General features: G+C 47.2%; 5 protein-coding genes across 5 annotated transcripts; 2 read left to right on the top strand and 3 right to left on the bottom strand.

Moving 5' to 3' along the window:
- Positions 1 to 3559: 3559 nt before the first annotated feature.
- Positions 3560 to 3923, top strand: TSTA_012370 (aldolase, putative; the record flags this gene model as incomplete). Its single annotated transcript, XM_002483317.1, has 2 exons — positions 3560 to 3650; positions 3712 to 3923. 2 exons carry the CDS (start codon positions 3560 to 3562, stop codon positions 3921 to 3923), a joined length of 303 nt encoding a protein of 100 aa, XP_002483362.1.
- Positions 3924 to 4137: 214 nt separating this feature from the next.
- Positions 4138 to 5464, top strand: TSTA_012360 (uncharacterized protein; the record flags this gene model as incomplete). Its single annotated transcript, XM_002483316.1, has 2 exons — positions 4138 to 4201; positions 4272 to 5464. 2 exons carry the CDS (start codon positions 4138 to 4140, stop codon positions 5462 to 5464), a joined length of 1257 nt encoding a protein of 418 aa, XP_002483361.1.
- A 212-nt stretch (positions 5465 to 5676) lies between these two features.
- On the bottom strand, positions 5677 to 7244 carry TSTA_012350 ((S)-2-hydroxy-acid oxidase, putative; the record flags this gene model as incomplete). Its single annotated transcript, XM_002483315.1, has 2 exons — positions 5677 to 5834; positions 5921 to 7244. 2 exons carry the CDS (start codon positions 7242 to 7244, stop codon positions 5677 to 5679), a joined length of 1482 nt encoding a protein of 493 aa, XP_002483360.1.
- A 637-nt stretch (positions 7245 to 7881) lies between these two features.
- On the bottom strand, positions 7882 to 10055 carry TSTA_012340 (uncharacterized protein; the record flags this gene model as incomplete). Its single annotated transcript, XM_002483314.1, has 5 exons — positions 7882 to 8662; positions 8715 to 9181; positions 9229 to 9420; positions 9531 to 9796; positions 9848 to 10055. 5 exons carry the CDS (start codon positions 10053 to 10055, stop codon positions 8179 to 8181), a joined length of 1617 nt encoding a protein of 538 aa, XP_002483359.1. The 3' UTR covers positions 7882 to 8178.
- Positions 10056 to 12121: 2066 nt separating this feature from the next.
- TSTA_012330 (uncharacterized protein) lies at positions 12122 to 13383 on the bottom strand (the record flags this gene model as incomplete). Its single annotated transcript, XM_002483313.1, has 2 exons — positions 12122 to 12888; positions 12966 to 13383. 2 exons carry the CDS (start codon positions 13381 to 13383, stop codon positions 12122 to 12124), a joined length of 1185 nt encoding a protein of 394 aa, XP_002483358.1.
- Between the last annotated feature and the right edge of the window lie 68 nt (positions 13384 to 13451).

Raw genomic sequence — 13451 nt, 5'->3', positions numbered from 1 at the left:
AGTCTTGCTCAGTTGCGAATTGATCATCGCCCGGAGTACTGATTGTGAGCTTCTCATCACCATCATATATTTGCCGGAGGAACGTAAACTGCCGACAACTTGCTAACGCTTGCGAAAAGAATCTCCAAGCGATGAATGGCTTGAAAGTACACATCATGTAAAGGCGTCTACACCTTCAAGAGAAACACACAAGACAAGACAACGCGTGGGTCCCTCTTTCAAGATAGGGTTTTTGCAGTGCACGAACTAGAAGAAACGGTCTAGCAAGTCATTTACTGACCCTCGAGGTTGCCAGAAAACAACTCGTCGGTAAGAATGCTTTTATCCAGCGAGCCGAGAAGCCGTCGTTGTTGAATCCCTGTAGAAGGACTTGGAATAGCATACTCGTCGACCACGTAATACTCCAGCTGTCACCTTGAAAAAACCGGCAACCGTAGCAACTGCTCTGGTGGTCCGCCAAGAGGGAAAGTACTGAACGTAGATGACAAGACAAACAAAGTAGGTTGCCATTCAGATGTTACGTCGCCATTTTGGTGCAAGTCCCGAGGGGCCTCGGGGCGCTTTGCTTCTGCAACTGGGAATTTTCGGTTTGATCTTGTTGCGGTGGTAGATTTTGACGTACTAGCGTCTCCAGCACATAAAGTCGCTCAAGGATTCTCAGATTTGCCGGGTCAAAGCTAGACAGGTCGCTTGGAGTCTGGTTGCAGACAACTCCAACGCTCAGACAATACGAGCACCTTGGTTTGCGATTGTCGCACTTGGTCTTGCGCGCGCGACAGACCTGACAGGCCATGTTGATATTTTGTTTTGATTCATGATTTATCCCCCACTGCTATTTCAATGATTCTAATAATACACTGCCGTTACTTGGCATATCTCTAAGCCCTAATATCCTGGCAATTCATTCTTGTCGCCAAGCCACCGCGCTGGCTGGCCACGTCCACGTCGCTGGCTCCGTCTGACTGGCTCCTCTGAGGCAATTTGCGAAGCTGTTGCAGTTGCATCCTGCGAGACCATTCCTCTACTAGAAGTCTGACTGTTGGCCACATTGGTTTCTGCCCTAGCTTGACTTGAATATCCTCCTCGTCCTCCACGACCCCTGCCCCTGTGTCCTCGACTTCCAGTATTAAAGATTCTCCTGCGCAATGACATGCTCAAATGCTGATAGCTCTCTCTGTGTTGAAGAATCCTGTGTTGATATAACCTGAGAGGCTGCTGGACGGTTGATTAAGCCTCTGGGGCGACCATGACCTTGGACCACCGCTGGGTTGAGCACTATTGTACGGGGATCAGTTGAAAGCAACTCTTCGGAAGCTTATAACCGCCAGTGCTGGTGGAAATGATGTAGCTGCAGTGGCTCCTCACTCTTGATACAGTGCTTGATTATATGAATATAAGGAATGCCAATGGTCCATTTCGTGATTCCAGAACACTCTGGGTTAAATGGCTTCTTTGTCGGGCCAAGAACTTCATTCTTCATATTGAGAACCTTTCCAAGCGCATAACTTGAGACTCTACCACGTACAATGCGAAAGAGACTATGACGGAAGCAAAATTGATACTGTACCTTATCATCCTCGTGAACCTGCTTGAGTATACCATGTTGCCGCGTCACGGCACGGTCAAATGATTCAAATGTCTCAAGGAGATCGTTTGTAGAGACTTGAAGATCATGTTCAGTGTCCAGTGGGCTGATTCATTTCGGGATGTGGTTAGCTGGCCAAAATGCTTGACGTCTGAGAGATGACAATGAAGGAATCGTTGAGCGATGCTATGATTAAGCCATTCTGAATTAATGTAGTCCATGACTTCCTGCCAGATATCACTGCTGTATTCAGCTTTAAAGGAATTCGCCGCTTCGTCCTTCTCCTCCTCAGTCTTCGCGTATACAATCTTGTTGAATGACCCGAAAAAGTTCCTCCACTGTGACTTAATATGAGTCTTGTATTGTGTGACATGCTTTTTTGTAGTGGCTGGATCTCTGGAATAGATTGTATGGAGCACTTCATTTGTAAGAATAGGGTGAACATGTGTATGGATATTCTTTTCAATATGCTAAAGACAGATGATATTGTCTGTCATTGGAAAAATAATGGGGATTGCATTAATTAAGGCTATATCTTTATCAATCAGGATAAGTTTGGTAATGGGAGATTTGCTTGAGCATAATTACACCATCCCTAGTGGGAATTAGTAGGGACACCACAAGTTTTTAGTAGCCACACCAGAACTGATTATGTAATATTTGTCGTTATGTAATCTCACCCTATGCCTTACGATATATCAAAGAAACATGGCTAATTTATAAAGAAAAGGTGATCCGCTGTTGGACCAACCAATACCTCCATCTTGGTAATTCGTCAACCTCACGAGTAGAGGGTTCACATGCCTTTCTCAAGAAGTATATACAGGCCTCAACCGGCGATATACTGACTGTCTGGGGCCGAGTGAGGCATGCGGTACATAAGCAGATCGATGCTCTAGTATATGAGGTTAGACATGACCAACTAAACAGCCTTATATTCTGCCAATCTTTTCTAATCTCGCAGATTAACCAGAGAGCTTCACACTACGCAATCAATCGTGTCCACGATCAAGTTAATATAGCTGAGAGAGCTACATCCCTTGCCCCTTTACCAGAGTGCTCTAATAGCTTCACTAGGACAATGGGCTTTCCATGTGCCCACCGAATCGCACGGTTGCTAGAGAAAAAGCATCCTATTCCATTAACAGATATTCATCCTTTTTGGAGGCAAAATATAGCACCAGACGATCGATCTGAGTACCTGCCACTGCTTGAACCTCGATTGCCTATACCGAAGGCAAAAAGATCAGATAAAAAGGGTGGAAATCCAAAGGTAGATGTCGAAAAGGGGACTCCAACTGCAACTGCAACGGGCAAGAGAAAAGCGCCTTCTAAGTGCTCGAACTGCGGGGTAATTGGGCATACAATCAGATCATGTAAAGCAAAATAATTCCAATCAATCTGCATGCCAGGTTGAGGCATCTTAATCATATAAGAATTGACCAAACTATCAATGCCATAGTAATTAGTTGGAAGGGTGTGGTGAGATGACATAACGACAAATATTACATAATCAGTTGTGGTGTGGTTAACTACTAAAAACTTGTGGTGTCCCTACTAATTCCCATCCCTAGTGCAGTGGGCTCGGCCCGTTACACACTGATAGCCTCAGCTCAATTTCATCGCGTGATAAGCACACATTTCAAATAGCTTTCCACTAATCGAGCTCACGTTATCAGCGTCTCCACGTATATGTCGTTTGTGGGGATAGTCATCCACTTAGCGGAGCGAAGGTGGGGAATGCTAGGAGCAATTTGGACACCTCGAATTAGTAGGCAAATGATTAGTTGTTCGGACACTATGCTGGGTACTATTGGCAATCTCGGAATCTCCGAGATAGGTTTCAATCCCGCGAGTTCTGGAAAAGAAAGCTGATTTGATAGGTTAGATTATAATGATATCGAGAGCGGATAGTTTCATGAAGAAACAATAAACAACGGGAAAAGCCTTTTTTTTCATACAATAAACGCATTCATGGCTCCGACTGCGGTAGCTAGTGCTACACAGGCTGCGAAACACGGCCACGAGCTTAGCCACTCCACGCCACTTGAAGTTCTCTCACACGGTAGGTCCCGCGCAAGCCGTCTACAATAACCACGGAGTCGTGGTTCTGGGCTCTGAGGAAGGGGAACGAATCGCCGCCTCTCTTGGTCCGCTAGGCAAAGGTTGTATTCTACGAAACCACGGAATTCTCGCCGTTGGCAAGACAGTCAATGAAGCCGCTTTCCTCTTCACTTCGATGGAGAGTAGCTGCCAGGTTCAGCTCCTGGTGGAGGCGACTGGTCGTCCCAAGGTCCTCATCACGGAGGAGGAAGCCAAATTCAATTTTGATGTTTAGAGTGATTCGGATGTCTGCTACTGCGAGTTCCAAGTGTATTATCAGTTGGAGGACCAATTGACAAACGGGGATTTTCGAAATTAGAATGCAACCAAGACAAACAATGGATCTCTGTGTCTATATCATACAATGGCCTCTAATCTTTTCCGCGTCTTGTTTTTCGTAGAGTGATAAGTTATAAATTTCAGCACTAGAGCTGTCACCCGATACAACTATGTACATAGTCCTATTTAAGGCAGACTATCTGGATAGACTTGGTACGGCACCCGGCACAAAAGGTACATGGCTCCGGAGACCGCGCCTTGACGGTTCAACGACATTCTTATGACTCAATCATTGTATCCATAGTACCCGAAAGCCGAACGGGGCCATATAAATTAGTGACAGCCCCCCTTCATTATATTTTTACCACGGCATTTGACAAATCTTCCCTAAAACACAGAACTTCATTCTGTCTTACCATGTCGTCGAAAGCTCATATTTTGACTATTGGCGGCGGCGGAGTAGGAACTATCGTGGCGTACAACATTGAGGAAGGTGGACTTGCAACCAGTCAAATGGTCCTTCGATCCAATTATGACACTGTTGTGACATCCGGCTTCAGCATCGAGTCTTGTGACCACGGTACTATCCACAAATGGAAACCAGCTGGTGGTGTTGTCGACAGTATTTCGAGTGCGGCTTCTCTCGGACAGGTTTACGACTACATTATCTGTTGTACCAAAAACAATCCTGATGCGCCGCCACCATCCTTGGTAGACATTGTCCGCCCTGTAGTGACACCTGACCGATCGGTGATAATCTTGATTCAAAACGGACTCAACATCGAAAAACCATATATCGAAGCTTTCCCTACCAATGTTGTCCTATCTGGTGTGAGTTTGTGCGGTTCCACTGAAATAGCACCGGGACGTATCATCCACAACGATGCCGACAAGCTGCTGGTTGGCTATTTTCCAAATGCAAACATAGATCCGGGAATCCAAATTCGAGCCGCAGAAGAGTTTGTCCGCATCTACAAAGCATCTGGTCGTGTTGAGGTCCAGTACGATTCAGACGTGATACGCAGCCGGTGGCGCAAGCTAATTTACAACACTGTGTACAACCCAATCTGCGCGCTGACTGACCTTGACTCCTCGCGTCTGCGACTATTTTCCATGCCGGAAATGAATGGTACAGCCGCTCCCTCTTTTAACTTTGTTGAGACTTTGATTCGCCCTGCCATGCTTGAGGTGTGTGAAGCAGCGAAAGCCGCGGCGGGCGTGGAATTTCAACCGGACGTGGTAGACCTTCAGGTAAATGCCGAATCCATCGATGGCTTCATTTTAACAAGCATGCAGCAAGATGCACGCAAGGGCAGGCTCTTGGAATGTGAAGCCATTCTGGGCGAGGCTTTGCGTGAGGGCGAACAGGCAGGTGTTTCTATGCCCGTGGTAAGGACCCTGTATTCTTTGTGCAAGGGGTATCAATTCCGAGTCAGAGAGAAACTGGGAATGTTGCCTATGACGCTTGATGAAGCTGTCACAATCTATAAAAAATAAACCAGTGCAGCTATAAGGGTTCTCCAAACTTTCCTTAAGGGTATAAATAGTCTCAATTCGTGAATGGAGGATTTTTCATATCAACCTTAGCATATCAATAATAATCAGAGAAACCTAGAAATAAAAGACACTTGGAGTTTTCAGGCAGTGTGGGCACATTAGTATCTAAACGTTTCTATGCTATACATCTATATATCTTGTTATGGCCTCCTCTACAAGTGGCTGCGTGCTGCACCCAGAGCGGAACGGCCATTGGTTCCGCAAGAAACGTAGCGCTGCAGCTCGAGGCTGTTTAGAAAGCTTGGGTTTGCCTCATCCAGACTATTGATCCCCACGAGTTGCATGGCAACCTGCAACTCATCCGCGACCACTGGCAGCCGCATCAATTTTTAGTAAAGCTTCGTAATTGAACTAACAAACGGTGTTTGAGTTCCAAAGAAAGTTGACTGGACTTACACTTTAACGCATGTTCAACCCCAGCCGAGCCATAATTGGCAGCATAAAACATAGGCCGCCCTAGGCAAACTCCCTTAGCCCCTAAGCAGATGGCTTTCAGGACATCGGTTCCTCTTCTTATTCCGCCATCTATGAAAACCTCCATCTTGTCGAGAATCTCGGGACAGGTCATCTGAATCTCCATCAACACAAGTATGCTAGGCATAGACGTATCTAGTGCTCTACCCCCGTGATTCGAGATGTAGATGCCGTCACATCCGAGACGATATGCTTTTTCGGCGTCCGCGGCGCTCTGTATTCCCTTTAGCACCACCGGCAACTTGGTGAGTTTCTTGATCCATTCGATATCATCCCAAACAAGATTCGATGCTATGTTTTGGCCTGCTGACCTGGCTTGGTTCTGCCCTTTTGATGCGGTACTGCTGCCTGGTGGGGCCGATTCTTTCCCTCCCATCGCTGCTTTTTCCGCCTCCATTGCCTTCTTAATGGCAAGCCTCTCATTGGCCTCCCTTTTGGGAAATGCTGGAAGATCTACTGTGACGATGATAGCGATAGGCTTCAGTCGGCTGCAGACATCTTGGAGTAAATTGGCTGTAAACTTCCGATCAGGATGGACATAAACCTGAAACAAGAACGGGTGGTCAGGGGGCATTTCTTCGACGATCTCGTCAGTCGAGTATGACGACATCATGGGTATGATCATAGTACTCCCAAGAGCTGATGCACCCCTTGCAATAGCCAGCTCGCCCTCGGGGTGAGCCATACGCACCAGCGACGCGGGCGCGTTGAAGATAGGCATACCGAATTTGGTGCCAAAGATAATAGTCTCGAGGCGACAGGCGCTAACATCCCGGAGCACGCGAGGTCGCAGCATGATGCGCTTGTACCAGTCATGGTTGGCTGCCATGGTCCAAGAATCATTCGATGCACCTGATATGTATGCCCATGACTTGTCGGAGAAGGTGGATTTGGCGACTTCTTCGAAATCGTAGAGATTCAGCATGGATGTAAGTGGTGGCTTAGAAATGGCCAAGGCCGACCCAATAGCTGAAATCGAAGGAGCGGTGTCGTTCTGCTGCAATGTCTGTTGCAGTCTGCCAATTCTCTTTCCGGGGCCTAGGTGTTTAGAGATCAGACCTGGGCTGTGGTATTCATTGTAGACCTCGCTCGCATCTCTGCCAAAGTACTCATAAATGACGTCTGCGCCGCCGGGGTGAATCCCACCAAAGCCCGCCATATCCCATATTTCGCCATTGACGGCTATCCAGGCGTCATTCTCCTTGGAGTGCTGGCCGAGCTCCCCCAGGTTGTATTCCTTTTCCATACTCTTTGTGTACCGTTGACAGAGAACTACTGAATGGATAGTCAACCGACCTAGGCACACGATGTCACGACCAACTCGACTATATCCACTTTTTATATGAAGTAGCTAAAGCAACGCATTATGGGAAAGTAGCCAATCAGCACCATGGCAAAGCGTTCGGATTAGTTTCAATGATGATTGATGCGAATCCCCATAATCGGAGTTTCCGAACTCGTATCCGAATTGCGTCTCTTCGCCTCGGTAGCCACACCGCTCCAATGGCCAACATCTAATGTGAATTTTAAGTATCAAACCTCACGTAATCCCGCGACATGTCGCGCCGGGTCAGCTAACCCAGATATCGTGACCGCCAAGCCCAATCTGGCCCCTTGATAACTCGGTTATCTGACCTCACCCCTAGTATCATAGTAGTATGAGAAATAATACGAGAAATCAGAGCTGCTCCCTTGTACGAGCTAGTTCTCATACGAGACTATACAGCGCTATATTTTCCTAGGCAGGCGGTCAAAAAGGTGGTCAGTTTTCTATTGAGGAATTGCTGGCCGAATCCCTCGCTCTTGCTCTTGGTTGTTTTTCATTTTTTCTGGCCAATTTTATTATATAGGCTCATACAGTATAGAAAGTTGCCCCTGGCTAGCGATTCGCTGCTATGTACGAAGCCCCACAAATCCATGGCGGTGTTACACGTTGGGCCTTCTGTAGATTCCTAGCTTCAGGCACCTCATTGGCAAAATCCACAATTCGGAAACCTCCGAAGCGTCCAAACACACGAGCCAACCTGCCAGTTGACTTCCATTAGATTGTACAAATAGGAGCTAAAGAAAATTCTGGTGCGCCTCACATGACCTCATGGCGAGCTACTACGGAGCAAATGCCAGGGATTTGTCGCTTGCACTTCACCGACTTGCCACGACCAGGGAGGATTCATCCCCTCTCAGTCCACCCCCTTACCGAACACGTCGACGAATCTAAGCTCGCCTTCGAACATCCCATTCTCGAACCAGTCATTCGGCAAGGGGATATCTAGTGGAAAATCGTCGCTTCCAGCAATGCCATTGGTTGTTGCAAGCAATGTTGGCTGGTCACCAATTTGGCCGCCAGCCAGCCGCCCACCATGTAACGCCAGGTCCTCACTAAGAACGATCTGCTCCACGGTTGACGCTGCCGGTGACCTCAGCTGCTGGACGCTACTGTCCTCGAACGCCCGAGCTCTACTTAAAGATTCTTGCGAAATACTGGCGAACTCAGACAGAAGTTGACCAGCTACTTGTCCATCAGATACCACATCTAATCGAACCCAATACCCAGCCATAATCTGGAGGAAGGCCTGGTTTCTTGGCGTCTCAGGATGGTATGGGTTGAAAACTACCAGCTCAAAGAGAATAAAGGTAGCAATTATTGGAGCTAGTCCAAGCATGCTGTAATCTAGTTAGTCCGAGTCCTTGTAGTAGTTGGCCGAGTGATCCATACTTTATAGGCGTGGAAGGCTCCATTGGGACTAGTTGCACGACATCAGCAATAGAACGAGCCGCTTCCATTAGTATCGTTTTGCTCTTAGCCGCACGAACCGCATCGGTGTTGCAATTCAAGTAGATATCCAAGCGAGCAATCCCTATGACAAGGATGTGATATGACAAATGGAGCTGTAACGCCATCAAAATGAAGCTTGGTTTGGGAAATTGTCGCATACGCAAGTGAAGTCCGGGGCGATATTCCACAGGAGTGGAGAGTTTCCAAGCCTCAAGATCGTTTCGCAAGCTGTCGATTTGGGTGCAGACGACTTCCCAAGAGTTGTTGAGGGCCGTGACCGTGAAGAGGCTCCTGTATGCTCGTGATTGAAGCTGATAAAATTCGATCAAGATGCCGAAACCCGACAATGATGTTTGTTCTGGTGGCAACTCCGGGAATGGACAGCGAGTATCAGCATCGTCAATTATCTAGGGCTATATAAGTATCGGTGCAAGAATTCAGAAGTGTTGCTTACAGTCGATGACGAGGACTGAAAACAATACTCTTTTTCAAGACAGTACACAGTCCAAAATACCCTGCTGTATGCATCTGTATCCTCGGTCGGCTGGCTGATTTTGTTCATATGCAGAGAGACGCAGATCCGTGCAGCTTCTGTCACCAGTAATTCCTCAAGCGACCAGCTAGAATAGTTCAGAGCAAACAACGCCTATGTTTCATCAGCCTTGTTTATGTAGGTCAGAAGCTCCGCTCACCATTGTTGTTAGAGCCTAGCATATAAGTCAGCTCATGCACTTTCCTGAAGCTAGTATCAATTACCTGCGCGATAGCCACAGTCTTTTTGGCCATCAAAAGGAGTGGGAAGAGCTTCATAGCTCGTTGAAAGATAGGCCATGCGGGTCCCTGCAACGGTGCAAAAGATCCGCCCTGTTCATGGAGGACCCCTAAACTGAGCACCGCATAAAAGGTTGCAGCCCATGCATGATCGGACTCCAGCCTGCTTCCTAAATTCGGCGCATTTGCAGCGCCCTCAAATGCATCGCGGGGTAGATAAGGCCAGACTGAGTAAACATCTTCGAAATAGGCTGCATCCTTATTAGTTTACTGGTTGCCGTGGGATAGATTGACGTGCTTACTGCGGATGTAGAGAGCACGCCTCTCAGCGGGACACTGCTGTTCCAAAAACTCATCAATGTCGCAAACCGGGCTTGTGAACAAGTTTTCTAAGGAGACGTCCCTCCGGGCCGCAGATATTGCTTCCAGATCCCCGAGGACCTCAGTAATGCGCTTGTTGCCTAATCTTTCTTCCAGAAGAATTATCTTTCCCTCCGTGAAGAATGCCATGCTATCTGAGCTGACTATATCCCTGAGTCAGAACAAATCATACCGGTCGTCATACACGCCACGTACTATTATGTTGTTTCTGCCGTTTGAAAACTCTCTGCGCGCATACATTATCAGTCATGAAATATGAGAGTGTCAGCTAAGTCATACCTGCTCATCCTGATCAAGTACGCTATGCTGGAAGCTACTTTCGCTGCAGCGAGTCGGGTGTGAATGAGCTCCCGATGGTGGTGCTACCGCTGTCAGTGGATCCATACCATCCGCCTGAGCTTCTCGATGTGTATTGTCGGGACTTGGGTGGTCCAACAAGGGGGGCACTGATCAGGGTTAGCCAGTAGTCAGGTTGATATAGTGCAAATGTATCTTACCAGATGTGGGTTGCGGCCGCTTCGGAGCGGTTCGACGCCGTTGCTTCATTTCAGAAAAATGGCACTGTACTCCTTTACTCTACGTTGCGTCAGCCAGATTGGGTACAGAGCACAAAGATACTTACATCGCAGCGTATGCAGGTTTCGTCGGAGAAGTGGCGTTCTGGGGACAATTAGCCGCTTCGAAGGCTGCTTCTAGAGTTGTCAGGTATACGCACTGAGGCACCGCAGTTTTTTCGACCTGCACAAATCGCAACTCGCTAATAATTTTGTCGAGGCCATTCTGATAAATGCAAGGCGAGCAAAAGCAGCGCCAGGCCATGGGCATGCATAGGAAGAACGCGGGGTAGAGCCAGACGTCGGCTCTCACGGCCCCTGGTCATGTCAACTTACCACACTAACCGGATCTAGCATATGTGCGCATATGGGAAATATGCCGCGCGTGGTGAAATCTGAGCTATCCAGAGCAAATTAGTGCTCCTAATAGATCGCTTAGATATGCCTATTTGTGTAATCTTATAGAATAGAATAGAAGGAAAAATAGTATATAATTTATTAACTATTTTCTATAAGTATGTATACAAGTATATCCTATAACTAGATTTTAGCAAGTAAGCAAATATAGACCTTTCTTATACTACAGAAAGTTGCCCCTAGCTAGTATTCGCTGCCACATACAAAAGCCCCACAAATCCGTCAACAGGTCACGGTAATCACGTGCCCTTATCTTGACGTCGGGAGCAGTTAAGACCCTCTTTCTGCGGAGGTGGGGCCTGCCAAGGGAGCGTCTGAGATAACACTGCAGTGGTCATGGTCAAGTTTCCATAACGCTTTAGAAACCGCTTACAGTACATACTAGAAGCTCAAAAATATGTATAAAAACATGCAATTTGGTCTAATAGTCTGCCTTCGAATGTTCGCTAAATAGGGACCTCTTTATCTCTCTCTACATTTCTCCCTTAATAGTCTGGTGTTGTCACGGTGCCAATGTTAGATTGACTGGTGCACGATTTATTGGACCAACTAATACTCCAATCAGCTAGGATATAACCGCGTATGCTCATGTAGCTCTTTGAGCTACGTCCTGTATCTGACCTGTACCTATATATACTGTGACTGTAGTAGTTCTGAATCAATTCCTAATCTCTGCTTCCAGACCCTGCACCCCCGACAGGTGTCTCCAATCAACCTTAAACCCGACGGTGCCAGAAATCTCACTACGAGCTTGATTAGCCCCGGTCGCTACGTTAGTCCTAGCGATCAAATATATCCAGCGTGGAGAAGATAGCATGCTTCTTCCTTCATTCGGCGAAGTCAGCGAAATGTACAAAGATACGTAGTGGGATACAGGCACGGATGTGACTAGGAAAGGGAAAGTGATTTTGTCAATGTTGTTTTTTTATAAACGCTAAAATCAAATTAAATCGAATAATTCACGGGCCTCAAGATCTAGGCCTCTCATCATCTGAAACAAATTTTTAACTTATGTAATTTTTTAAACCTAACTTCTCAGGCTGAAACGCAGTTGTGTTGCATGCTGAGTCGTTTTGCCGTCAAATCCAATAAGGACGCCACCAAATGCCACTATCGAAGGGTCGCCACTTTCGTCCTCCTTCGTTCAGGAAGGGCATGGGGAAAGGAAGGGTTTAATGTTCAATTCGTTGATTAATTCTCCAGACAAAGTGGCCACTTGGAGCTTCAGAGGACCCATTTATCTTGAAATTTAAGAACTCCTGTAGTAGACTCGATCTCAAACTCGCTGAATCGCACTTGGAGTGGAGCTCCATGGCTGGCACCATCCAGATCTGGCCGTGCCGCATAAACACCTACCCAAACCTCAGAATCCATGTCGGCGATATCGTCAAAGCACCACGGGACAGTTCTGATCAATGTCTTTTCAACATTTGCTCCGTCGCGTTCAACCACAAACGCGCCAAGGAGAGGACCATGACGAACCATTTCCACACTGACAGTGACTGTTCGCGCAAATCTGTCGGGTACTGGCCACAGACTCCAGTCCGGTATCGTGTGGTTTGATCCGGAGACAGCATACCTCATCCTGTCCTGGAAAACCTCGGGGCCAATTTTCACAAACCCGGGACTTGTTTCGGCATCGCCTTCATTTGTGGAGGTTGGGTTTGGTAGCTTAGCATGTGGACGCAAGAAGAGAAGTCCTGCCTGGTCAAACTCGACGAATGAGTTGGAATTGAACGTGATTGTTACTGAGGCACGCTTGAACTGCCCGGCCGGCATCGACAGTTTGTAAATGGGCGCCGTGAATTGGAATGGACGCGCCTTATCGGGAATGGCTGGCTTGTAGAGAATATCGGTTTTCGGTGGACATAAGATTTCCAGGTTGTGAGACTGCGTCTCGTGATTGACAGCTATCAAGTCGCGATGAGAAACCATTTTTTGTGGACATTGGCTCTGCCTCCGAGGACGGCGCGCGGCAATACTTAAGTATTCTATCAGAAACTCAGAACTGGGAATGGAGACACTCTTTGTTGTGACATTTTATGGAGTTATAATACGGATGTCGAACTCGTGCAGTCTCGGAATTCGGCATATCTGACTCGTTGTGCCGTAGAAGCCTGATTCTGTCGGTAACACCGAGGACACATAAACCCGATGTCTCCAACGTATCGTCCGAGCTTAACCGAATAACTTGCTTCCTGGTAGGGGACTCGGTGGAATTTCTGAAACCTTAGATATTCAACAAGTTCTGGCATGATTGAAGCTGGATTCTCTGGTGTGTCGCCTGTGACGAACTTCATAAGGAATTCCGTGACTTGGAGTCCGAAATAAATTTGTTTGCCCAATCGTTTTGCCCAGAAGTTAAGATACATTTGTGACCAGAGGAGACCGGATTTTAGGATTCCCACTTCGACCGTCGGTGCGTCTTCTCGGTAATGACTGCTCAAGTAAGTAGCCCATCGGATTTTCCGTGCTCTTCCTGCCATTCCCCTCCGTTCAGGTGGTTGTGTTTTATGTTTCCTGGCCAACCAAGTATTAAACATAAAGTTCTACT

This window comes from Talaromyces stipitatus, genomic scaffold, assembly GCF_000003125.1.
Source record: "Talaromyces stipitatus ATCC 10500 scf_1105507295549 genomic scaffold, whole genome shotgun sequence".
Lineage (NCBI taxonomy): Eukaryota > Fungi > Ascomycota > Eurotiomycetes > Eurotiales > Trichocomaceae > Talaromyces > Talaromyces stipitatus.
Note: the sequence above shows the minus strand (reverse complement) of the source record. Positions and strands in the feature narration are given on the sequence as shown.